This window comes from Trachemys scripta, chromosome 1 (genome assembly GCF_013100865.1).
Source record: "Trachemys scripta elegans isolate TJP31775 chromosome 1, CAS_Tse_1.0, whole genome shotgun sequence".
Classification (NCBI taxonomy): domain Eukaryota; kingdom Metazoa; phylum Chordata; order Testudines; family Emydidae; genus Trachemys; species Trachemys scripta.
The window spans coordinates 133012533-133038147 of record NC_048298.1 but is presented as its reverse complement, the minus strand read 5'-3'; the positions used below and the strand labels follow the sequence as shown (position 1 = coordinate 133038147).

Here is a 25615-nt window from a genome sequence, read left to right as displayed (position 1 = left end):
CTGAGTGTGGCACTATACTTTTCCAGGAAATAAAGATGGTGTGAGCAAGTGTCAGTTAAATTTCAGGCAATGAGAAAAGGAAATTAGATGGCTGTTCATTTATTTTGCGTTTAACTTCTAATTTTAATGTCATCATTTCAACAGAATTAATATTAATAGCATACTGTTTTAATAGCATGACAGCGTATTTGTATAGCTATTTGTTTGCCATATTTTGTTGAAATATTTTCTACCAGCACTCTTAACTTTTTATTCTGTGATTAATAAATACAATCTGGCACACCACTCTTGGAAGGTTGCAACCCCTGTCTGGTGGCAGGCTCACTAAAAAGCAAACACCTGACGAGCCCTTTGGCCCTAGAGAGCACCCTTTTACTGCCAAGATTTGGACACAGCCTTATCCGGCCTGCCAGAAAATGTAAGTGAATACCACTGCTACAGGGAATTCGCAAATTAACGCCATACATCACCATGTGTATTACTATCAATAGGTGCTGGAATTAAAATGGTTTAGTTTGTTTTAATTTTCATTCAGCTTTACAATTGGTATACCACATTTCAAAACCGGGACTGAAATAACGACAGTAATTTAAAAATAGAGTGTTTGGCTTTGAGTGGTGGTAAAACAGCAAAGGGAAGGAACTGAATATGCAGAGAAGGACCCCCAAACTATAACACCCCTGGGCCCCCATCAAACTTAATTCGGTCTTGGGAACAGTTAAGCACAGGGGATTGTTAGCAAATCTCACAATTCTGGTTTTCCTTACAAACTCCGACGTATGTATAATACACCATACCAGTGATCAATACAGGCTTAGGAGAAGTTTGGTTCAGGAGCAAAGAAGATACCCACCTTAAACAGACTATAGACATCAGCCTCGCTTTGATACCAGGGAGCTACCATCAAGGAGCGTCTGTTCCGGGGAGTGGTGGGGAAGGGAAGGACAGGGGGCAGACAAGGATATGGCTCAAAGTCTTCTAAGCGATAAACAAATCCTCGGCCACCAATCATATAATCCTCTTCAGATCCCAGATTGTACACCTGGAATGGGAAAACAGAGGTTACTGTACTGAACTGGTTAGAGAGAGAGAGAGAGAGAGAGAGTGTGTGTGAGAACCATAGCCCTCTACCGGCAAGGAGCAGGGCAGCTGAACTTTTGCATCATAGACCCCAGACTGCTAAAAGCTCATGGCAATTCTCCTTTCCCTCAAGACCTTTTGGAGCAGGGGGATCTAAATTCTATCCCTACTATCAGCATGAAGTTTTGAGGAGCCACAGTCTGCAGCATAGAGCCAAAGAAAGTCCTAGGTAGCACAGTTTTGTTACTCTGTAATAATACTTTGCCCATCTCCAAAACTTTTCACACAAGGGTCTCACAGAAGCATATGAGCATCAGTGAATTAAGTCTCACAACCTGCATGCCAGATGAAAGGGAAACTGAGGCACAGAGAGGTGCAGTGACCCAAGGGCCAAGGTCACCCAGCAAGTCAGTGGCAGAACTTGGACTAGAACCCAAGAGTCCTGGCGCCTAGCCCCCCGACTGAACCATTAGCCCAGAACCCCTCATGGCAGAGAAATGTGGCATAGGTGAAATAGCAGGAGGTACCAGGAGGGTGAGCAGAGGGCCAGCAGCGAACCCATTGCCAAACCACACCTTCCCTGGAGGGAGTTCCCACTGCCCCTGTGAAGCTGCCCCTTCCATCTCTCTGCCCGCCACCCCCACAGCCTTCATTCCAAGAGAGGCCCCTGGATCAGCCATTGTAGGAACAAGGAGGAATCAGCCACTTGTCTGGCAAGGGGACAGAGTGAGGTAAAGGTCTGCTGGCCACCAGTGCATAATCAGGGCTGGCTCTACCATTTTTGCAGCCCTAAGCAAAAAAAAAAAAAAAAAAGCCTTCTGGACTGTGCCGCCCGAAGAATGGACGGAATGCCACCCCTTAACATGTGCCACCCCAGGCACGTGCTTCCTCCGCTGGTGCCTGGAGCCAACCCTGTGCATAATGTAAGGGGTCAGAGAAGCTGGTGGTGGCTGGGTGCCCCACCTCGTGTGACAGCCCTGTTCCAGTATATCAGAGTGCTCCTCTCGCCTGGTACCTCCTGCGGGGTTAGTCTGGCCAGGGTGTGGCTGGGACAGAGCAGGTTTACTCACACTCTCTGGTGTCATGACTCTATCATCCTTCAGGAGGACGCTCTTGTCCAGGGCACGGACAGAGCACAGGGAGCCAGGGTCGGCCTTCAGGTGCAGATTGACCTTTGACCCTGGGAGGTCCTCCTCCTCTGAGAAGTCCAGTGTCACCTATGGTAGGAGACAGGATGGGCTTATCAAATGGAAGAAAGGCACAAGATAATGAGGGTGTATGAGCCACAAGCGACAGAGAGGGAGAGAGAGACTGGGAGAGGGAGGGAGGAAGAGTGGGAGAGAGAGCCTGCTAAAAACACAGACAGAAGGGCACAGGGATTGTCGAATGTATGTCATCCCAGCCGGATCGCACCTCTGCCACACATCCCATTTTCCCCACCTCCTGAGTGACCCTCACCTTGTGTTTGAAGCACTTGCTGACTATGAACACATCCACGTCGGCTGCCACCTCTCCATCAGTGAATATGGCATAAACCAAAAGTGTGGCAGAGGGTGCAAGTTCAGAGCTGATGGGCAGAGTCAATGAGAAGGAGCCCTTCAGTGCTGTATGAGGGAGTGGGAAGTGAAGGAAATGCTTATTTAGATCCATGTGAAACAGAAAAAACCTGTGGAACTTACTGTTGCTGGATGTTATTGAGGCAGAGGATTTCATAGTTCCTGCATGTGGTGTGACACTGGCAGACCAGTGCCAACTCATGCCAAGGTCACGGGTCTCACTGAACACTGACAAATGCACAGTTGGAAACTAGTCTGGCTTACCTGTGGGTTCATATCATTAAAATAGTTACTAGTGTTATAAGAATGGGTTTTGTGTTTAGATTTTATGGAATGCTTGTAGGATGCTGCATGTATTAATCCTACTTATAATATCTGTATTCCATGGTATAAAGTTATATTGAGTGTTTGCATTGTAAACCTCTCTAATTGTGTAACTCACTGTGATGGGGCATCTGCCCCACACTGGCAGAAAGGAGGTTAAAAGCAGCCCTAGGGATCATAGAAGGGTTACAAGAGCAGCCAATCAGGGGCGGGCTGGCCTGTACAAGAAGGGCTGCAGAACAGAGCAGGGTCAGTCACTCCCTGGAGCTTGAAAAGGGAAGAGGACTGGCTGCCTTATAGGCGGAGGGCAGCAAGTACCCTGGGCAAAGCAGTGCTGTAGGCAGAGACCCAGGAAGCTAAAGGCAGCTCCTGGCAGGCTGCACAGATCTGCAGGCTGAGGCCCTGACACAAGAGCAAGGAGGGTGCTGGGGCCACTGAAGGAAGTGGCTGGATAGTGGACTGCAGGTCCCCCAGAAGGGGGAACATGGAGTATGACACAGCTGGAGGGCAGTGTCATAAAGAGGACGCCGTGGTCCTGGGAGTGACATGGGTCCAAGAACAGAGGTGACAGTGGGCGAGACACCACCAGAAGATGGTGCAGCGGTAATTCCCCAGACAGCCAGCAGGAGGCGCTGCAGTGGTGAGTCGCACTCTGTCACACTCACCAAACAGGAAAAGCAGCACTAATTAAGGTAAACTGCTCGTCCTGCACACAGGATGGCCCATTGAAGGCAAATGAGGGATGGTGTAGAGCCAAAGGACAGAGACCTTGTTGATTCCATTCCTTACTCCCTCCAAGAAGAGGAAACCTGCGCATGAACTCATCCCATCAGCTTGGATTCTGGGGGGACGGGGATGAAAATCCCTGACAAGGAGAAACCCGTCCTTTTATGCTCTCTGGATTGAGAGAAGCAAAGATTCCTAAACATAAGCAAGAGATCCCCATGCTGCTTGGCACTGGTCAGCCCTAGCGGACATCTAGAGCTGTTTATTATAGATTATATTACCTTTTTAAATTTAAGATTGTAACTCATTTGTGTGTGTATGTTTCCAGTTTTAACCTAGTAAATCACTCTTATTTCTTTTCTTAGTTAATACATTTTTAGTTCATTTATGACAGGATTAGCTATAGACATTGTCTTTGGTTTGAGATCTGAGTACAACTGACGTGGGGTAAGTGACTGGTCCTTTGGGACTAGGAGTAATCTGAATATTGGTGTGATTTTTGGTGTAAAGTGACCATCTATCAGATAGTCCAGCTTGCCTGGGTGGCAAGATAGACTAAGGGGACTGTCTGCGACCCCATGGTAAGACTATTACAGGGCTTTGGGAGTTCACCCCTGGTGAAATCTAATCACAGAACATACTACCATTTTGGTGTGTTTGCCCTGCTTTTTGGCAGTCTGCCCTGCGGTTGGCACTCAAGGTTGTGAGCCACACTAGACAGTGTGACATGTGGATAAGAAGAGAGACATTCACTACGATAAAATTGACCCCCCCCCCAGGATATACTGACCCCTCATTGTCTCAGGGTCAGTAAACCTTCCTCCCTCCTGGAGGGAAGACTACTGAACAGGTGTGGTGTGTGAGTTTTATGCCTACCTATGAATCATCTGCCATGGGCCAGTCAAGGAATCATACAAATGTAGGATGGGAAGGGACATCAAGAAGTCATTTAGTCCATCCCCCTGCACCAAGGCAGGACCAAGTATACTAGACCATCCCTGACAGGTGTTTGTCCAACCTGTTCTTAAAAACCTCCAATAATGGGAAGGATACTAGACTAGACGGACCAAGGCAGGAGGTGGGACACTGGACTAGATCGCCCATAGCCTGGCATGGCAGGAGCCTGCCTACCATACTAAGATATCCCAATAGCCTGATCCATTGTGATGATTTCCATGGAGTTTATTTCAGGTGCATCCCACTTACTCTCATCCTGACCAACTGGCACCTGAGTCTGTCCACTGAGAACAATCCTGCCTCTTGAGACAACCTGCAGAGGAGATAGAACAGCCTGTCAGGGGACCGGGGTTCTGAGGAGAGAAAATGCAGAGCAGGGAGAGTCTGGCAGAGACATTCACAGGTGCTTTATCTTTAAACTCTGAATGGACAAGGGCCCAGCTGCCTTGGAGACTTTCTCTGAACGGGACCGGTGGGAAATCCAAGGCCAGGCTGCCAAGGCACTCCCCTGGCAGCCAGGCCTTCTGGTGTCACCCACGGAGTCAGGCCAGACTGGCAACAGGGGAAAATAGCCTGTCCCCCAAGGCTCAAGACATTCCTAGCTGGATGAGCTAGTTGGGGTGGCTGTCAAATGCTGTGGGGCTGGGAGGCTGTCGAGGGAGATTTCAGAGACATGCATTCCAGGTACCAAAACATCTACAAAGAGATGCGTAAAATGGAACCCACAAATTGGCCTATAGACCCATGAATAGTTACCCCTGTTTCACGGGTCTGTAGGTGCCAGTGTTGTATAAATATCATGTGATCCAACTTCCCTGGGTGCTCACCAAATAATAGAAATCCACGTGATCTGCCCCAGGGCCCAGCTCATTCCGGTCCAGGATATAATCCACCCGCACTTCCTGTTCCTGGTCACAGGGTAGCTCCTCCTCCACCTGCTGGATCTCTAGGAAGCTGTTGCTCTCAGAGTAGAAGGGTTTCAGCCAGTTGTAAGCCTCCTGTTGTGCTACTAAAATGGTGTGGAGATCCCTCTCGGTTATGTTCACAATGGAGTATCTGCCCTTCAGAGCAAAAGTGCATGGCAGGCAGTCAGAATTAAACAATGGAGGAGCCTACAAATGGGGTACCTGCTGGAAACACTCAGTGCGATCACCAGAGTTATATGTCCAGGGCCCCATGTAATCCACAGAGGCAGAAATTACAGCAGAATCTACCCCCAGCTGCAGACCTGAACTCCAGAATATGAGTTTTCTTTTTCTTTTCAACTTTGTTTTGAACACTTGTGATTTCAGATAAAACTTTAAAAATGTGAACTACATGCAGTCAGTAATGCCTTCCTGAGTCTGCAGACAGCCGGAGAGGTGTGAACTGGCCATTCATTGCAATAATGTGTTAACTCGGAAACCTACAGATAACAGTTACATGGCAACATTGTTAACTATTTCACTGCAAAAATATCCAGCTAATGTACTTGTCCCAGAATCCCAGCCTACCTTCTCCACCTTGCCAGGTGCCAAAAGTCCCAGTTATCCCCTGCTCAACTGCCCAAAACTCCATCTTTCTCTAACATCTATAATCCAATTATGTGTCCTCAGTACCATAATCTGCAGCAGATTGAAAAATGAAAGCTATGAGGCAGAGTAAAATAAATTGAATTTAATATGAAAACAATGTTACCCTTTTGACCCAAGCAGCTAACCAAAAATTTGGAGTCTTGTAGTGTATTCCAGTTGGGAGCAGAAACTGGAGTCAGGCATTTCTTTGATGCAATGTTTTGTGTTTACAAGGAATGTACGAAGTCCAGTTTCCCTGAACACAGGAGGAACCAAACCACAGGAGATACTTTCCTTGCTCGCAGCCCCAAACCTTTTAGCCAGCATCCAACCCAACACCTTTCTCTAGACTTCTCCCAGGGCTGCCACACCATGAGTAGTCCAGCCTACGTCTGTAGCCTCCTTCTCTGCCTGTTTCTATCAGTTTCTTGGCTCTTATTCCTGCTTCTTTCTCCCACACACACGTCTCCCCAAAACCATACAGTGGATCAGTATATTTGATTTGGGAGAAATGAAGTAACAGCTGCCCAAATTGAGCTTGAGCACTCCTGAATTTTGAGACTGTTCAAATCTGGAAGGCAGGTGCTAGATTCCCTTTCTGAATATTAGCTAAATCTGGAAAGGAAAAGTCAATTTCTGCTTCCATGGCTCAGAAGTGGAAATCCTCCTATGGGCCTGGTACTGTATCTAAAGCTGCCCAGGTCCTCTAGTAGAGCTTCCCCTCCCTTACTTTTCATTTTAAATTCTAGTGGGATCCACGTACCTCCCTTGCTAGGCTTCAGATAGAGAGGTGCACTGTCCGTTTAGTCCACCCAATTCTTTCTTTGGGGGCTGCAAGGTGAGGTCACACCAGTATTCCTAATCCAGTCTGGGGATGTCTTCTCAAGGGGATATCTGAGCCAAAGGCTTCGACTCCTTGGGCATATTTGCTCCCCCATTCACAGTGCCACCCTGTTTCTAGCAGTGAGCTCTTCATTCACAGCAAGCTGCAGCATGAGGTCTCAGCTACCTCACTCACTCCCCCTCCCATTCCTGTTGAGCGCTACCAAGGGAATGCTGGGAAATGTAGTTCTTTACCTGCTCCAGGGCTGGCTCTATAGGCAGGGAGCTAACCAAGGAACTACAGCTCCCAGGGCCCCCTGTTGGTTCTCAGCTCCCATGCTGCATCCCCCCTGCCACCCCTGCAAATGTGCCACCCCAAGCACCTGTTTGCTTTGCTGATGCCAGCCCTGCCCTAGCTCTGACCCTGCTCTGTCCACCTGTGTGACTCACCCTCAGAGAAACTAGAGTATTGTTCCATTTTGCAGTGTCTAGTGAGAAGTGGACTTCGCCCTTCTCATCTGTGACATATGGCAGGTCCATCTCCACATCATTGACATCCACAGTCAGGTAGACAGTGCGGTTTTTGATGGGAACATCATTGATGGTAAAGCGCATCTGCAGAGAAGAAAGGGAAATAAACACCTCCTGTTCCAATAATCGCTGTGCTGGGGGGGTTGGGAGACATGATACCCTCTACATGCTGGAAATCAGGTGAGTTCTGGCAGGATATAGGGGTCCTAATATCCACTGCTGAAACAACATCAGCAGCTCTGCTAGAGTAACAATATGCAAGAATTTAGGACAAGAAGGAAAGGGAGAGACTACTGAAGGGATTTTAAGGACAAGAAAGATAATTATCTTGGCTACTGAGTTTAACACGTCTTTTCCTTTGCATAATAGTGTAGGGTTAGTCCTTAAAGATTAGAAATGGTTCGGACTTCAATTTTAAATGTCATCTGAAACTCCAGCAGCACAATTCTTCCTAGCCCACATTGGAGCATTAGGTCAGTACTGACCCAGAGGGGAAAGCATCCCCTATTGAGCCACCCACACTGCTCGCTGCAGTACCATGCTCTCTAGCACCACACTAGGGCATTGGGGTCAGAAGTGATAGCTGTCAAATCACTACACAGTAGCCTATGCTAGGCCTGAAGTGAATGTGCAGAGACCTTTCCAAAGGTAACACCATCCCCTGCATGTATGTCCTTACAGAGACAGATTTTTAAAAGCAGAAGAGTACATCACTGTTGGAGAACATTGAGAAATGCACCACAAGCCCTCCAGAGACCACAGAATCCATCTTCCAAACAGTTAACTCCCCATACTTGGTGACTAGGCTGGGAGAGAGGAGGGAATGGCGGGAGGGTGTCAGAATTTCTCATAAAGGTAGACACAGAGGAGCCAATCCTCAGCTGGCATAAATCAGCATGACGTCAATGGCGCTACACCAATTTACACCAGCTGAGTATTTTCCACATAGTTTATTCCCAGCAATATTATTCTCTCCTCTCCCCCATGCCTGCCTCCCAAGTATGAAGAGGGGTCACTGCCTTGGTAAGGGAAGTGGGGGGGGGGGGAATGTGCGTTACCTTTCCCGTGTATGGAAATCCAAGTTTGTAAAAGGGGTTGAGATTGACAAAGTTCACCGCCACTACCTTGGTAGCGATAGCAACTGTGACTGTTCCCATGTTCGTGGCTCCTGGGCAGAGAGAGGAGACATCTGTTAAATGCTGACTCATTTGTTAAGCACTCAACACTAGAGGAGACAAAAAATAAGGCAAGTGTCCTCCCCATGAAGCTTACAGTCTAAATGTCAGCTACGTAACAAGCCTGAGCCACATCCATATGGACATTGAGACTTGAACCTACAACTTTCAGCACCAGCCACTATTACTAGAGCCAAAGGAGCAACTCTGTTACTTGCGGGTAGGTGGGAGGCTGCTCTGGTCACTGCAGCCAGCCACTATGGGGAGACTTTGTCACACCAACTAAGGCAGTTGATTACTGGCTGATAAGGTGCACTGGGAGAGCCAAGGGACTGTGTTACTTTAGTAAAACATGTCAAGCTCTGTTTACTCGCCCATGTCTTCCCTCCCATGTGCAGTTGGCCTGCAAAGTACTTATGACTGGTGAAGATTAGTGTTTGCAGACCATGCAGAAGAAGCAAGTCTTCAGGAGGGACCTGACTGAGGAGAGGGTTGGGAGGCAACCGGACTGGGATTGGCACGTTATTCCAAGCACAGAGGAGAGCGCAGAGAAAGGCATGGAGATGGCAGAGGGGGGACGCGGAGGGCTAAGACAGAACAAAGAAGGACACAATAGGAGATGATGTCAGAGATGTAGGATGGGGTGGAGCGGTGTCAAGCCCTGAAAGCAGGGGAGAAAAGCTAGCGCTCGATGCAGTGAGCAAGGGGCAGCTGGCGGGGGTTTGGCACATGGCATGCTATGGTCTGACTGATGGATGAGGAGGCATTTGGGGCAGATTAGAAGAAAGCAGTGTTGGTATTGGGGATGCCAGAGAGACAGGAATATGTGAACAAGACTACCTAGTCCTTAGCATAGGAACTTATCATAGAGACTGTGGTGAGGACTAACTGTGGGGGAAAGACTCTTATGACTGACCGGGGACATGAGGATAAGATGCTGCTTAGCCTACGGCTAGCTATGGTTCTGTGGCTGACTGAGAGTCACGTTTTGTGGAGCTGGAGCTTACTTTAGTGACTGGCTGGTGACTGTTGTTGGACCCTCTTTGGGGAAGTAAGAAATCTAGTGAGCAGGGACACTAGAAAGAGGAATTCTAATCACTGGTGTGGCAGAAGACTAGTGACCCCTAATAGACACCATAACGAAGACACAATGGAATTCAGTCCCCCTGAAGATACCAGAAACTGGAAGTGGCTGAGGCTTGGCTCAAAGATCCGAGGTTAAAAAACAACCTGTACTGGAAATGGAGAAGTGTGGAGGCAACCAAACACAAATGCAGTTAGTTAGGGGGTTCACGGAAAAAGAGTAGCACAGGCCGATGGCTGTGTCTCCCCTCTCCTCTTCCCCTCCTGCCACCCCCCCTCTCCCGCACCTGTTCCTTCTTCTTCCAGTTCTGCTACAATGGAAAAACTGTTCCCGTAGCCAGTGCTGTTTATTTCTAGCTCATCCATATCTACTGTAAAAATGGCACAACCTTTCTTGTTCGTCTGGGGACATAGAGATGGATGGAGAGAAAGAAAGACACGTTAGTGAGGCTGTGGTTTATAGATGTTGGGTAGTCTTAAAAATCCTCCCCTCTGTCCCATGACTGCTTAGAAGTTCAAAACCATGTACATCTTATCAAAACCATGGTGGACTCCTCACTTATGGAGAGGAGAAATGACACTGATTAGACAGGCACCGATGAATGATATATCCATGGCTGCAGACAAAAGGTAAGTTTATTAGAGAAATCACACACATTCCTAGAGAGAACTGGGACCAGACCCCATGCCCTTAGCTGTAAGAACACAGGCTTTGACAACTTGAGCTAGGCCAAGCTCAGCCAGCTAGTATTGGTAGAGGGTCTTTCCTATTCTCTGCCTGTGGCACATAATAGTTTAGTCTCTTAAGGCCAAAATACTTTGGTTCCAGTACAGTTGTTGAGCTTAGTGTGTGTGTGCTGGGTGGTGTTGGTGGCCTTTGATATACAGGACATCAGACTAAATGATCAGGTGATCCCATCTGGCCTTGGAAATCTCTGACCCTCTCTGAGGGTATGTTCAGCCCCTCCGATGCAGGAGAGAGGGCAAAGAAGTGTTGTTATTGTGGTCTGTGTCTAACACACATGGTTTTGCTCCTGTTAACCCTGCAGAGCCCAAACAGCAGAGAGCTGGAATCCAACCTGCCTTGTGCCTCATTGGCAGAATTGTGACGGTGTTCCAGCTGTAGAGCCTTTACTGCTGGTTGGGTTGTTAGCGCTGCAAAGACCCAGCTGGACTTTCAGGTCTCAGCTTTGCGTGCTGACATTTAGAAAATCCTGGTTTGACTTGTAGACTGAGTGAGGAGGATCTGGAGTCATTGGGAGAAGAAGAATATGGAACAGATTGCATATTTAGGTGCATTGTGTATAGGAATTAGCATCCAGTGCTGGCCCCTGTCAGAACCAGGATACCAGACAGCTGAGATGGATCAATAATTTGTTTGATTATGGGAGGAAACAGACCGCTGGAATAGATGGAACAATTGGTGGTCTGATCTGGTTTAATGAGAGGTGAGCTGCGAGAGACCAGTGATCTGATTCCTTGTGATATGACGGAGGGTACTGGAAGAAGAAATTCCTCCTGTGGGATAGTGTTGCACATTCTAGAGGGCTTAGCTAACACAGACATTCTGTTTCCAGGCTGTTGATCCATTTACTTCCCTAATCCTGTCTCCCAAGAAATTAGACCTCACCCATGTCCAATTACTCAGGTCAAGCCAGCCCTACAATACTTCCCTCCTACCCCACCCCCTCCTCCCAACCATTCAGCATTGGCTTCTGTCAGATATGGGAGACAGGAGAGCAAGACCAGTGCTTTAATGTAGTAAGTCAAGTGGCAAGATAACAGGGCAGATCGACTTATGATCTGCTTGGGTGAGGCAGGAGAAATAATAATCAGACTAGCTGGACCAGGGCACATTAGAAATGCCTAGATACATTAGATGGACCGACATTCTGTTCTTGCGGATGACTGTCATCTCCCCTTCCTCATCTGCTCACCTGGTTCACATGGGCCGCAGTGCACATGGACGATGTAATGTTTTCTTCTTTTTCATGGAGATTGAACAGGCTTCGAGCCAAAATAACCTCTATCTTCCCCTGAACAGGTTTCCCATAGGTGTACCTGGATCAAAAGGACAGAAAACACTGCCAGATGGATCAGATACTTCAGCAAAAAGAGTAGAATGAAGGGCACCAACAACCCCTTCCGAGGGAGAAGATGGATATTAAAAGCGTCTACCTCTCCAGCCACCGCACCCCCTTTGAAATAAGGAAGAGGGCCTGAGATGTCAGCAGGATATACACCCCTGGAAGTCACCTCACTTGCACTGCATCCTCTTTAAATGGGGAACAGGGTTTGTATGAAAGATACCTCAATCAGCATCTCCACTGAGGTCTGGGCTTTCCCCACATAGCCCTTGTGGCAGAGCTAGTCGGCAGTTCTGTCAGAATGTTTTGCTGATGGAAAATTCACTTTCTACAAATAAAGGCATTTTCTGTGGGAAATTTTCAATTTTGTCAGGAAAATTTTGATTTTCCACTGGAAAGTCATTCCCAGCATTTTGGCTCCCCCACTTCTTTGCAGCCCACCTGGCAAGCTGCCAGGGGCAGCCTTCCAGGCTCCCGCTCCCCAGCTCTGGAGACACCTGCTAGGTGGACTGCTGCAGACCTGGGGTTACCAGGGTTTCCAAGCTTCTGGCTCATCAGCAGCCCAGAAGCCCTGGGAGCCCCAGTTTCCAAGTTCCCAGCATCTCCAAGCTGTCTGGCTCCCTATCTGGCAGGTTGTCAGGGCTCAGGGCAGCCTGGGGAGTCTTGGAAACGTTTCGAAATGGTCAAAACCAAATTTGGGAGCTGCGGTCCTGTGGTAAATTCAGATTGTTTTTGTTCTGTTTTGGAATGATGTTTTTTAAATTCAGGAATTTCTCACGGAACAGGAATTCTAGGTTCCGAACACCTCTACCTTGCGCCTCTTCAGACGTGTCTAATGATTGGGTGTTGGAGGAATCTTTTCCTTGCTGTGATTTGAGCCTCCACCACTAGGAGAGAGAAGACACCACTGGAGGTCCTTACACTCCTGCCAGTACATTGGCAGCAAGAGGTCACTCTCCGATGTGGGGAATGGGACAGTGACAGAGCAGTGCCACTCACCTGCCACAAACCGTGAACTGAAATTTCTTTTCCGAAGTGGTGACCAGTGGTGGAACGTTAAACACCAGCTCAAACTTGGGCAGCTCTGCAGAAGAGAGTTGGGGCAGGTTGAGGGCATAATCCAAATAGGGGAACTCACCCTCTGCATCCACAGCAGAATCTCTGAAACACTGCCCCAGCACTAGATGGATATGGAGAGTAACTCACCCTTAGGAGGGAATAGGTACCATCAGGCCAGGGGTCCCATGGAGAGAGCAGTTGAGGGGTGGAAGGGAGCAGGAAGTCAGGACTGAGTTAACATGGTGACTGAATTCCGCCTCACTCCCAGGAGACTGAGATCCCTCCAGACTAGGGGAGCACCGACTGTGTGAAAGTGAAGCCCTGACCTGATGGAACATGGAGACTAAATTGCTGGAGGAGCTGTCAGCACAGGGCTAGGGCCCCACTGTGGAGGTCTGTGCACTAGTACATATGAGAAGTTGGAGCTCAGGACTGAATGCACATTGGAGCTGAATTCCACTCTCTCCCTCCAAGGTGGGACTGGGGTGCCACCAGGGGAGCAGCGTGTGGCTGTGTGAATGAAGCACAAGATGGAAAGCACTAGGGACTGGATGGGGGGAGGGGACTCTGTACCCCAAAACTGCAGTTTACCTAAGCAGAGAAATCTAATGAATAGAAACATGGATTCTAGCAGGGAGGCTCCCATTACAGGCTCCATTCCCCAGCTCCTAATGCTGTCTCACACTTCCTTCTGAGACTCACCATATTCCTCCACCTTGAAGGTTGCCTCAAGCCCTCGAGGCATATCCTTGCCCACTTTGATCTGGTATTTCCCCGTGGCTGCTTCAGAGGCCAAGGGGAAGGACAGATCCACAATGCCTTGTCTTGGCTTCACGTCCACCCACTGGCTAATCCGGTTCCCATGGGGATCCTGTACAGGAACACACATGCATAATCACATGTGTTCAAATGTGCACTTCTGCGAACAGTCATGCATGCATGCACAGCCTCTCAGAAGCACAGTCACACACACACACACAGAATGAGTGAGGACAGTACCAGGGATCACAGCCCCATGCATTGCCCCGATGCACAGGCTGTCTGAGGGGGTCACAGCCCCATGCATTGCCCTGATGGACAGGCCGTCTGAGGGGGTCACAGCCCCATGCATTGCCCCGATGGACAGGCTGTCTGAGGGGGTCACAGCCCCATGCATTGCCCCGATGGACAGGCTGTCTGAGGGGGTCACAGTCTACCCTGAGTCTCCTCATCCTCTATTTTTGGGGGAGTTTTTTGGATAGCTGGATAGTCCCCTCATTTACTGTTGCTTCAAGTCATGCCTCTACTTTTGCCCTGGGCCATTAACCACTGGTAACACGGCAGGGGCAGGGTGTTGGGGCAGAGTACAGCCAAGATGCAGATGTCTTATCTCTGAGGTAGCAATTGAGGGCATGGTGCCCTCCTGGAGCACAAATGGCATGATGGAGCAGAGAAGAAAGCTCCCGGAGGTCAGCTCCTGGTCACTCACCTGCAGCAGCACCAGGGGATGCTGCAAAACACAAGAGAGAAACAACATCACTTATGTAGAGAGCAACAACGTTCACGTGCCCCAGCATCATTAACACCCAGACACCGGCCCCACCTCAGGAGAGCCTGCCCCTAAACTCAGACCCAAACAGTCCCCATTTCACACCAAGGTCTCTGCTCCCTTTGCCACAGGAATGGAGGGGGCTGGGGAGATGACCCCCAGAGGTGTGTTTCCCATGGAGTCCCAGGCCCTGTTGTGGTCATTTTGTCTACAAATGTACCCTAATTGTGAGCTCAACTGTGAAGTGATTCAGGCACTGTGTTAAGATCATGCTTGGTAAATATGACAGTGAGACCAAAAATCAATGAACCAAAATTGGTAATTTGGAAATTCGGCCTAACTGGTGGACAGAATAATAGGGGACAGGCTATTCCACCCCTCGCTCCTTTTTTGGAGAGAAAAATTGGTGACTGGAGCAAGTTTCACCATCATGGGTACCATACTCACTGTCCCCTGGAACCTTTATTCTAATCCTGAGAGACGTCCTAATCAGACTGGGACAGAAAGGGAAGCCAGATGACAGTCACCTCTACCAGCTTCAGCTGAATCCCAAACACCACCTAGGATGTGAGACCACACAACCCCCACCCCTGGTGCCCCGCCCCCTTCATGTGCTTTTTTCCTTCCCCACCTTATTTCTTCTCTTTCCTACCCCTCTCCTCATGGCACTGAGTCACAGAGCACAGGTCAGCTGACTCGGGCTCAGGCTCAGGCTCGTGGGCTAAAAATAGCAATGTAGACATTCGGCTCAGGCTGTAGCCCAGGCTCTGACCCTTGCCCTCTCACAGGGTCTCAAAGCCTGGGCTTCAGCCCAAGCCTGAGTGTCTACATTGCAGTTTTATAACCCCACAGGCCAAGCCCTGTGAGCCCGAATCAGCTGACCTGGGCCAGCTGTGGCTGTTTCATGGGTCTTTTATTGCAGCATAGACACACCCTCAGAGTCTGGTTTAACTGGCCAAGACTGTATCTTTTACAGCACTGCTGTAAGCCTGTGACCAGAAAGAGGCAACTAAAAGCAATGCCCTAACCAGCCTGATGTTGATAAAAGTTTGCCAGGTCTTAGGCATGGCACATGGGTTTGTCAGGCACTCCCGTGTTTTTCCAGCAGTGAGGTTGCAAGTGAAAGTCAACCTCGGAGACAGAAGCTGCATTTTCTGTCTTTGCTGGTCTTTTCCTTCCCCTTCTGTGTGTGTTTGTCTTGTTTTGTCTTCTTAACAACAGCAGCAGCAACAGCTCCAGCCCATTTCAACTAATTTCTCTTTCCCCCAAAAAGAACAGCTATTACCATCTTTGATGCTACCTAAAAGCCTGTCAGAAGGGGGGTTTCCTTCTAAAAACTCTCGACAGCTAAAGGGAAAGGGAACAAGGGATATTATTTAAATGAAAGCCTTACTTAATACTTTACATTTCAAATGCATTAACTCTCTTTCCTACTTTTCTGGATCTTTAATGAAAGGTTAACAGGATTTTTAATGGTGTGTTTGCCTTGGTAATAAGCAAGCTGAAGTGTCTGTATGCCAAACCCTGAACCTTGTTTGACACTGTTTATGCTAACACCTTCGGCTCTCTGGGCCCCTTTATTCCAGTTAAATTAAAACAACAGGAGCGATCCCAGCCCTGTTCTCTGTTAATAGGGGGCACACGGGACAGGTTAGGTGTTTCTCACAAGTGTAATTCCTGTGGGTATCACTCTGTTTATCTGCTGAGGCTTGGCACACTCAGCACACTGATGGCCCCAACTTCCTGGAAAGCCAGAGGGATACTCACCACTTCATCAATGGCCTTAAAATCCTCATCGAGGGTCACAATTCGAAATTTCACTGAAGAAATATAGAAAGCACAGCAAGTTACTCAGTGTGCAACAGACCCCTGGATAGCTCTGTACCTCCCTTCCTAGTCTCAGATATCCTCTCCCTGTTCTTATCCTCAGAGCTACTGACCCTTTCCCGAAGATCCCCTGCAATAACACACTTCTGCCTATGATGGTTTATATGGAGATGAGGCCTGGTAAACTCATTGCATGTGTCCTGGAATAATAATAATAATAATATAATAATAAAAAATAATAATTTAATTTTATTTATTTATTTTATTTATTATTATAAAACAGCAGCTCTTCTTGCCCCTCCCACCTGTTGTCTGTCTGGTCTATTTAAACTGTAAACTTTTGCGGGCAGGGACTGTCTCTCACTGTGTGTTTCCCCAGCAGCTAATACAATGGACATTTGGTGTGGTGTTTCTAGGTGCTGCTCTAATACAGACCATAATACTCTGGCAAAAGCTCCAGGGATGTCCCATGACCTGAGTAGCCATGGCCTTGCTTTCAGGTCCCATCTGAGAGACAGTACTTCCACCACCATAGTGCCCCTGAGCACCACCATAGTGCCCCTGGGGTCAGTGCAGAGGGGAGAGCACCTTGTAGTGACACACCCACCCCACTCCCTGCAGCACCTGGTGACTTAGGGATTTATTTTCCCTCAGGCCCTGTCCTGCATAGCTGGTTATATCTGAGGAGATCACCATCCCATGTTGTGGACAGCCACCGAGTCCCCACCCCCAAGCTCCACGTGCCTCTTGCCATTCGTACCTGTCTCTCCAGGTTTATAGAAGGGCTTGTCTGTGTCTATAACAATCCTTGTCTTCTGTCTTCTTACCAGCACCTTTTTGCGGCCCTCGTAGCTCACCCTATCCCCCATGTGGATCACTGCATGTACAGAGGCCACTTCTTCTGCCTGAGAGATGCAAAGGAAACTGGTGCCTCAGTGGCGGGACTGAGAACTGGAGGCCACCATGTGTGGGGAAGCTACTCTGCCAACCCACCCAGGGTAGGTCCTAGGAAACAGGCCATCTCCTATTTTCCCAGGAGATTATGGATTAAAAAAAATCCCCATTCCTCTTATCTCTCTCCATTCTCCCCCTCCATAGGCTTTTTCCTCCTCCTCTTCTCCCTCCCATACCCATTCTTGTTCCCCCTTCTCCCTCCTCTGCCCATCCTCCTCCTATTGTCTAGGTCCCCATTTCCCCTCCTCCTCTTTTTTCCCTGTCTCATCCCAGCCTCCATATCTTCTCCTCCTCTCTTCATTTAGCTGGGAGGGGGGTGGATTGGAGCCCTCTGGTTTATGGGAACAAAGGGGGTTGGGAGATGTGAGACTTACTGGTTCATTAAACTGTTTTCCCCTAGGTACGAAGGCTGGCACCTGCAGAATGCAGGGGAGGGGTGAGTTGAGGCAAGAGGAAAAAAGAAAACAAATACATCAGTGAGATTTTATTTCTCACACACCCGAATGGTAAATGGCCCCAGAGCTAAACAACCCCAAAACTGCAGGACATTGGAGATCTGGATCCAAATTCTGTGGCTGGAGCCCATTTCTAGCCAACCTGATCCTACAAGGAACATTTGGAAGGATAAGGAGCAGGAGGGGGCATGGTGGGAGGTGAGGCGCTCATCCACGCGCAGTGATGACCCTTGATTTGTTATTGTAGGGTTGCACCACTTGAAGACCAACCTGTAAGCGGGACCCTGGAGACAGTATTCTTGGCCTAAGAGAGGCCATGTGTCATCTGATGTGAAGCCAACTAACACAGCACTGGTACGACTATTATACTGTGCACAGTTCAGTGCACCTCAGTACCAGGTGTGACGTTATTGACATAAACTGGGACCATATAGATCATTGTTGCAACCAAGGTCCTGTAGTGGCACCCAAATCTTGTATAAAGGGGGTCAAATGGGGTATCTAAGACAAGGTTATGGTTTACTGGTTATGATTATGTTGTCTATATGTGTGTATCAGTTTTGTAGTTGAAGTTATGAATATTGGCTCTATACTGTCTGTATGGCAAACTTATGCTATGCTTCTGGGTGACGTCCCAGACAAGCTGAGATTAGCTCTGCCTAGCCTGCTTGATGGCCCATTAAGGACCATCAGCTATACAATGGACTCATTGAGAGAAGGTAAGTATGCCTTCAGACTCAGCAAAGTATGCAGGAACTTGCCCATGTGACTCCAGACTCCATTTTGCTGTAATTTTCCACAATAAAAACAAAGAGGTGTTCTTACACCTGGAAAAGACTATATAAGGCGGATGCCTCATCTCCATCTTGTCTTCAATCCTGCTTCATACCTCTGGAGGAACTTTGCTACACTGAAGCTCTGAACAAAGGACTGAGGACCCATCCCAGCGGGGGATGTATTCCAGAGACTTGATTTGAACCTGCAGTTTATTCCATCGCTGCTGCAAGCCTGAACCAAGAACTTTGCCATTACTGTATGTAATTGATTCCATTTAACCAATTCTATCTCTCATCTCTATCTTTTCCCTTTTATGAATAAACCTTTAGATTTTAGATTCTAAAGGATTGGCAACAGCGTGATTTGTGGGCAAGATCTGATTTGTATATTGACCTGGGTCTGGGGCTTGGTCCTTTGGGATCAGGAGAACCTTTTTTCTTTTATTTGGGTATTGGTTTTCATAACCATTTGTCCCCATAACGAGTGGTACTGGTGGTGATACTGGGAAACTGGAGTGTCTAAGGAGATTGCTTGTGAAACTTGCGGTTAGCCGGGGGGTGAGACCAAAGTCCTCTTAGTCTGGCTGGTTTGCTTTGCCTTAGAGGTGGAAAAACCCCAGCCTTGGGCTGTAACTGCCCTGTTTGAGCAATTTGTCCAGAGTTGGCACTCTCAGTTGGGTTCCGCCAGAACTGCATTGTCACACCAGGGTGATGTCAATAAAGCCCAGGGACATCCAGTGACGAGCACCACAAACGGTTAGAGAGCAGTTCAACTCTGAAAAGTGACACTGTAAGAATGGCTTTGTTGGGCTCCATGTTTGTCGTCTCTCAGGCTAGATCGAAAGGACTCAATTTCCAAGTAGAAAGATCTTTTCTAACCGCATACTCCCCCTGGGCTCTGAGAGTCACACTGGGCTCTTTCCTTCACTCACATCATCACATGCAATAAAGGCTCTGCAGTGAGAACTTAGTAATTCTTTTGTTGATACACAGACCAGACTCCCAGCACCCTCTCACTGGGCTGGGCTGACTCTGTGGGGAGAACAGGAGTGAAAGGGAGCAAAACCAATGTGTCAGGAGAGTCAGGAACCATGAACCTGAATGCACATAGAAGCTTGTGTGTTACTGCGTAGGAAGGGAACCGTTTTACCTAGTCACATTTTAGGGCAGAACCACACTCTTAACAAACTAGAGTGACTGATTTATGAGGAAAGCTGAAAAGAACTTAGTCCATGTACATTAGATTGATTAATGAATTACAAATACTTGAACAGTGTAAACACCAAGGAAGAAGAGGGCTGGTTTTCCTGCAGGGTTTAACTAGGATTAAATGGCATGAAACTGAGCAAAGTAGTAAATTTTAGTTTAAATAATGGAACTCTTTTCTAGTCTGTTAGACTGTTGGATGCTCTGCCCAGGAGTGGTAGGGATGGACGGAACCTGCTTGGTTAGAGAACTCAGGGTAGCATCGCACACAGCAGTGGGGTATAGCATAGCATGCACTAGGGGCACAGGGCTCTTTTCTGACTTGGAGGCGAGAGTGCTCCCTATAGAATCAGGAGCAGCATCTGAGCTCACCTTGAAGCTGATGCACTCAAAAATTCCTGGCTTCTCCACATCCCTCTCCATCAGGGTGTGATTCTGGGTTTGCATCTCCAAGGTGACAGCCAGGTGGACAGTCTCAGGGAGGGAGCTGAGGTGGATGCAGACCTTCTCATGGCCAAGATGGTGAATGATGGCTGGGATTACTACCACATAGTAACTAGGAGAGAGGAGGAGATGGGGAAAAGGGGGGATGGGTAATTCAGTGTCCCAGGAGGAGGCAGTGTGCCCAATATGGAATCAGAACATGGCACAATACCCTGGCATAGATCTATCATACCTAGGAGATGGGTGTCTGATTCAGGGCAGGAGCAGTCTAGTCCAGTGTGTGCAAACTTTTCCAGTTGCATCCCCCTTACCATTCACAGAATTTGTCATGCGCCCCCCCCCCCATTACTTGTAATTTGAAGTAATCCCTTATATCTGCGCTGCTGCTGGCGGCGGCGCTGCCTTCAGCTATGGGTGGCCAGAGAGCAGCAGGTGCTGGCTGGGTGTTCATGTTGTTTGTGGCGTGGGAGGACTATTGTTTTAATCCCACTCCCGTCCTTGCAATACCCACTCTGATTTTATCCTGCTCCTGTTCCTGCTAATATGGCACTGGGTCCTGTGGGACCCATGGGACCCCAGTTTCTTCCTCCTCCCACCCCCCAAGAACCTCTTGCCACTTCACCCCCCACCCCCAGTTTACACATCACTGCTCTAGCTCATTCCTCAGGTCCTCATAAAAAAACAGTAAGAGGACCAAAAAATGCCACCATGGCTAAGCAGCAGAGTTGAAGAGGGGATTAGAGGCAAAAAGACATCATTGAAAAATTGGAAGTCAAATCCTAATAATGAGGAAAATAGAAAGGAACATAAACTCTGGCAAGTCAAGTGTAAAAGTATAACTAGGCGGGCGAAGAAATAAACTGAAGAACAACTAGCTAAGAACACAAAATCTAACAGCAAAACAATTTTCCAATACATCAGAAGCAGGAATCCTGGGGACCACTGGATGATGACGGTGCTAAAGAAGTACTCAAGGAAGACAAGGCCGTTGCAGAGAAGCTAAATTAATTTTTTGCATCAGTCTTCGCAGCAGAGGATGTGAGGGAGATCCCCACACCTGAGCCATTCTTTTTATGTGACAAATCTGAGGAACTGTCCCAGATTGAGGTGTCGATAGAGGAGGTTTTGAATCAAATTGATAAATCAAACAGTAGTGAGTCACCAGGACCAGATGGTATTCACCCAAGAGTTCTAAAGGAACTCAAATATGAAATTGCAGAACTACTAACTGTGGTATGTAACCTATTCCTTAAATCAGCCTCTGTACCAGATAACTGGAGGATAGCTAATATAACACTCATTTGTAAAGAAGGTTCCAGAAGTGATCCTGGCAATTACAGACTGGTAAGCCTAACTTCAGTACCAGGTAAATTGGTTAAAATTACAGTAAAGAACAGAGTTATCAGACACATAGATGAACACAATATGTTGGGGAAGAGTCAATATGGCTTTTGTAAAGGGAAATCATGCCTCACCAATCTATTAGAATGCTTTGAGGGATAGCAAGCATGTGGACAAGGGTGATCCAGTGGACTTTCAGAAAGACTTTGACAATGTCCCTCACCAAAGGTACTTAAGCAAAGTAAGCAGTCATGGGATAAGAGGGATGGTCCTTTCATGGATCAGTAACTGATTAAAAGATAGGAAACAAAGGGTAGGAATAAATGTTCAGTTTTCAGAACGGAGAGGGAAATGGAGCTGGGTCCCCTGAGGATCTGTACTGGGACAAGTGCTGTTCAACATATTCATAAATGATCTGGAAAAGGGGGTGAACTGTGAGGTGGCAAAATTTTCAGATGATATAAAATTACTCAAGATAGTTAAGTTCAAAGCTGACGTTAAACTGGGTGATGAGGTGACAAAATGGCAGATGAAATTCAATATTGATAAGTGCAAAGTAGTGCACTTTGGAAAAATAATCCCAATTATACATACAAAATGATGGGGTCTAAATTAGCTGTTACCCATCAAGAAAGAGATATTGGCATCATTGTGACATCCCTGAAAACATCTGCTCAATGTGCAGCAGCAGTCAAAAAAGCTAATAGCATGTTAGGAACCATTAAGAAAGGGATAGATAATAAAACAGAAAATATCATAATGCCACTATAATACCACTAATCCATGGTATGCCCACATCTTGAATACTGCATGTAGATCTGGTTGCCCCATCTCAAAAAAGATATACTAGAATTGGAAAGGTGCAAAGAAGGACAATGAAAATGATTAAGGGAATGGAACTGGTTCCATGTGAGGAAAGATTAATAAGACTGGGACTTTTCAACATAGAAAAGAGACAGCTAAAGGGGGATATGATAGAGGTCTATAAAATCATGAATGGTGAGAAAAAGGGAACAAGGCCAACACCCAAGATCTAATTTTCAGGGCCGTGACCAGGGTGGGGCAAGTGGGGCAGCCACACAGGGTACAAAGCTGCGGGGGCAGAAAAATGACAAAAAACAAAACAAAACAAAACCCAACAGGTGGCGCAAATATGCTTGCTTGCCCTGGATGCTAAAATGCCTAGTTACAGCTGTGCTCATTTTCATAGGTGCCAAGCAACCACAACTCCTGTTAAAGTCACTGGGAGCTGCAGGTGCTTGGCACCTCTGAAAATAAGGTCCCCAGGAGCTCAGCACTGGGATTCTAGCAAATTCAGCCACCTCCCCTCCTCTCCCCGCAATGACATTCCTGTCTACTGAGTCCAGCAAACAAAAGTGAAAAACCTTACGGATTCAGAGTTGCTGGAGCTGCAATTGGGAGCAGAGCCAGGGCCCAGAGGAGCAATACTCCCTGCATTGCTTGAGCTCGGACGGACCGCTGGTGAGATCCACACTTAAGTCTAGAGCAGCTGGCTATCAACGCCAGGGGTTGAGTCCTAAATATCCCCCCAGAGACTCCTAAGTCCAAAGGGTGCTTGACCCATGCAGTGTAAGTATCTCATCTCCCCCGGGCTAATGACATTGACAATATTTACCGACCTCCACTAGGAACTTGGCAAAAGCCACATAGGCCCAGACCTCCTCCCAGCCCATTCTGGAATGTGTCTGTGACCAAGTGTGTAAAAAGACTTTGATAGTGAGTTATGGACCTGGTGAGCTGTAATACAGACTGAGTAGGTATCATGGGAGTAAGAATCTTCACATGTGTCTGGCATGGCACATGACTATAGCATGCAGTGAAAGTTAAGGTCATGCACCAGTCCCTATCCCCTGTTCTCAGCCCCTCCGCAGGGGGAAGGCATCTTGAGCGCTGCCACTGTCCGTTCACCTCCACCCTTCACCCACCTCATCCCCACCTCAGGGAGATGGCACCTTTAGATCCGCTGCAGGCTGTCATCTATCTCACCACTCCCCTCTGTCACAGATCTGGTCAGGCTGCCCTGGCTGGCGGCCCACCAGATTGCTGTGAGAAGACAGTGGCTGCATCCCTGGGTGTTTTAATCCCCCGGAGGCTGAACAGAAGCCCAGGCACTATTGCAGTTTTGGGTCCCTAGGCACACTCTCAGTAAGGGATTCCCCCTCTTGCAATGTATTCTGGGAGGGTTTTTATCTCCTTCCTCTGAAGCATCTGGCCATGGCTGGTGATGGGACACTGGGCAGGGTGGGCCAGGGGCTCTGAGATGGCACCGAGCATTCTCTCTCACAGGGGCTGGGCTGGCTGGGTCTTGCTCACATGCTCAGGGTCTAACTGCTCACCATGTGTGGAGTTGGGAAGGAATTTCCTCCCAGGCCAGATTAGTAGGGACCTTGGGGGGAGGGCGGTTTGCCTTCCTCTGCAGGGTGTGGGTACAGGTCACTTGCCAGGATTATTTGGGTATATCTCACTTACTCATTTTCCTGCCACTGCCTTAATCCCTCCTATTCTCTGCCTGTAGCACATAATAGTCTAGTCTCCTGTGGGTCTCATTTACTTGGGTCTCATTTCAGTTTTGGGGCTTAGTGTGTGGGCTCTGGGGGGTGTCGGCGGCCTGTGTGGTACAGGAAGTCAGATTCAGTGATCTAATGGTCCCTTCTGGCTTTAAACTCCGTGACTCAGTAGCCCTCTGTCTGACACCCCATCCTGAGAGCTGGGAACATGTGGCCCAGCTGCTGTCCCTGAGCTCAGTGCTGCCTCCTCAGACTCCCCAGAGTTTAAACACACCCTCATTCAGAATCTTGCCCAAAGGTGTGAGCCTTCTGTGTTACCTCTTCAGGGGGCATGGCGCAGGTGTGGCACATAGCGCACGGACACTGCATTGGGTTCTAACACCATTGCTCTTCACTTCTGCAATAAAGCACGAGAGTAGAGATTATTTAGAAAACAACACTCACACTGAAGACAATGTCCCTCACTAGCTCACCCTTCCCTGGGGAGTCCTTGGGGAACTCTCTGTAGTCAGGTAGGCGGGATACCCCCTGGCCTCATCTGGTTGCTGCACCTGCTTCCCTCAATGTAAACTGGTGGGAAATGGCCAAATTGTCACCATGCCCCATGCACAAAGCTGCTCCAATCCTTTATAACTTTCCAGTCTCCTCTGTCAGGTCACTTCCTGATCAGCCTCAACAGGTGTCCTACCAGTAGCTTTGTTACTAGGTGACCTCTCCCTGTGAAGCAAGCGAGTTCATTATCTAGCATGTTGTATTTCAATGGACTTAATGACCCTCTTTTCTAAGCCCTGTGCCACTGCCCTGTTGGGACATCAGTCCAATATGGAGGTGAAGAGGCAACAGAGAGGATAAAGAACTGCACATCCAAAATGGAGTTCTGCCGTCTGTCACAGATACAAAGGGTCCCTGGTGTCAAACATGTAACCAGGGTCTAGGTGAGCTCTCCTCTGACATCTAGTGATGAGCTGAGGGAAAAGACAGCAAGAGCAGACTATTTGCATATACACACATAGGCCTGGTCTACACTATGACTTTAATTCGGATTTAGCAGTGTTAAATCGAATTAACCCTGCACCCGTCCATACAACGAAGCCATTTATTTCGAAATAAAGGGCTCTTTAAATCGATTTCTGTACCCCACCCCGACGAGCAGAGTAGCGCCAAAATCGATATTGTCATTTTGAATTAGGGTTAGTGTGGCCGCAATTCGATGGTATTGACCTCCGGGAGCTGTCCCACAGTGCACCATTGTGACCGCTCTGGACAGCAATCTGAACTCTGATGCACTGGCCAGGTAGACAGGAAAAGCCCCGTGAACATTTGAATTTCATTTCCTGTTTGCCCAGCGTGGAGAGCACAGGTGACCACAGAGAGCTCATCAGCAGAGGTAACCATGCAGGCCAATAATCGAAAAAGAGCACCAGCATGGACCGTACGGGAGATACTGGATCTGATCGCTATATGGGGAGAGGATTCAGTGCTAGCAGAACTTCGTTCGAAAAGACGAAATGCCAAAACTTTTGAAAAAATCTCCAAGAGCATGATGGAGAGAGGTCACAATAGGGACTCAGATCAGTGCCGCGTGAAAGTCAAGGAGCTCAGA

At 48.0% G+C, this 25615-nt stretch overlaps 1 protein-coding gene across 3 annotated transcripts in view; it reads right to left on the bottom strand.

Annotated features, from left to right (window-relative positions):
* LOC117884914 (alpha-2-macroglobulin-like protein 1) overlaps nt 1-23032 on the bottom strand; it is a 50591-nt gene extending 27559 nt beyond the window's left edge. Inside the window, exons 1-17 of one of the 3 annotated variants that reach the window (XM_034785905.1) lie at nt 22875-23032; nt 20072-20255; nt 17637-17678; nt 17069-17213; nt 16249-16301; nt 14422-14442; nt 13656-13824; nt 12894-12978; nt 11745-11868; nt 10095-10209; nt 8608-8717; nt 7469-7633; nt 5471-5704; nt 4893-4956; nt 2539-2684; nt 2151-2297; nt 854-1042 (exon numbers count right to left, since the gene is read on the bottom strand). In XM_034785905.1, coding sequence (XP_034641796.1) covers nt 854-1042; nt 2151-2297; nt 2539-2684; nt 4893-4956; nt 5471-5704; nt 7469-7633; nt 8608-8717; nt 10095-10209; nt 11745-11868; nt 12894-12978; nt 13656-13824; nt 14422-14442; nt 16249-16301; nt 17069-17213; nt 17637-17678; nt 20072-20255; nt 22875-22942 — 2061 coding nt within the window. In that variant the 5' untranslated portion in view covers nt 22943-23032. Of the gene's footprint in view, nt 1-853; nt 1043-2150; nt 2298-2538; nt 2685-4892; nt 4957-5470; nt 5705-7468; nt 7634-8607; nt 8718-10094; nt 10210-11744; nt 11869-11985; nt 12103-12893; nt 12979-13655; nt 13825-14421; nt 14443-16248; nt 16302-17068; nt 17214-17636; nt 17679-20071; nt 20256-22874 lie in introns of those variants that run through there. The other 2 variants (XM_034785915.1, XM_034785926.1) reach the window with 2 other exon arrangements.
* Between the last annotated feature and the right edge of the window lie 2583 nt (nt 23033-25615).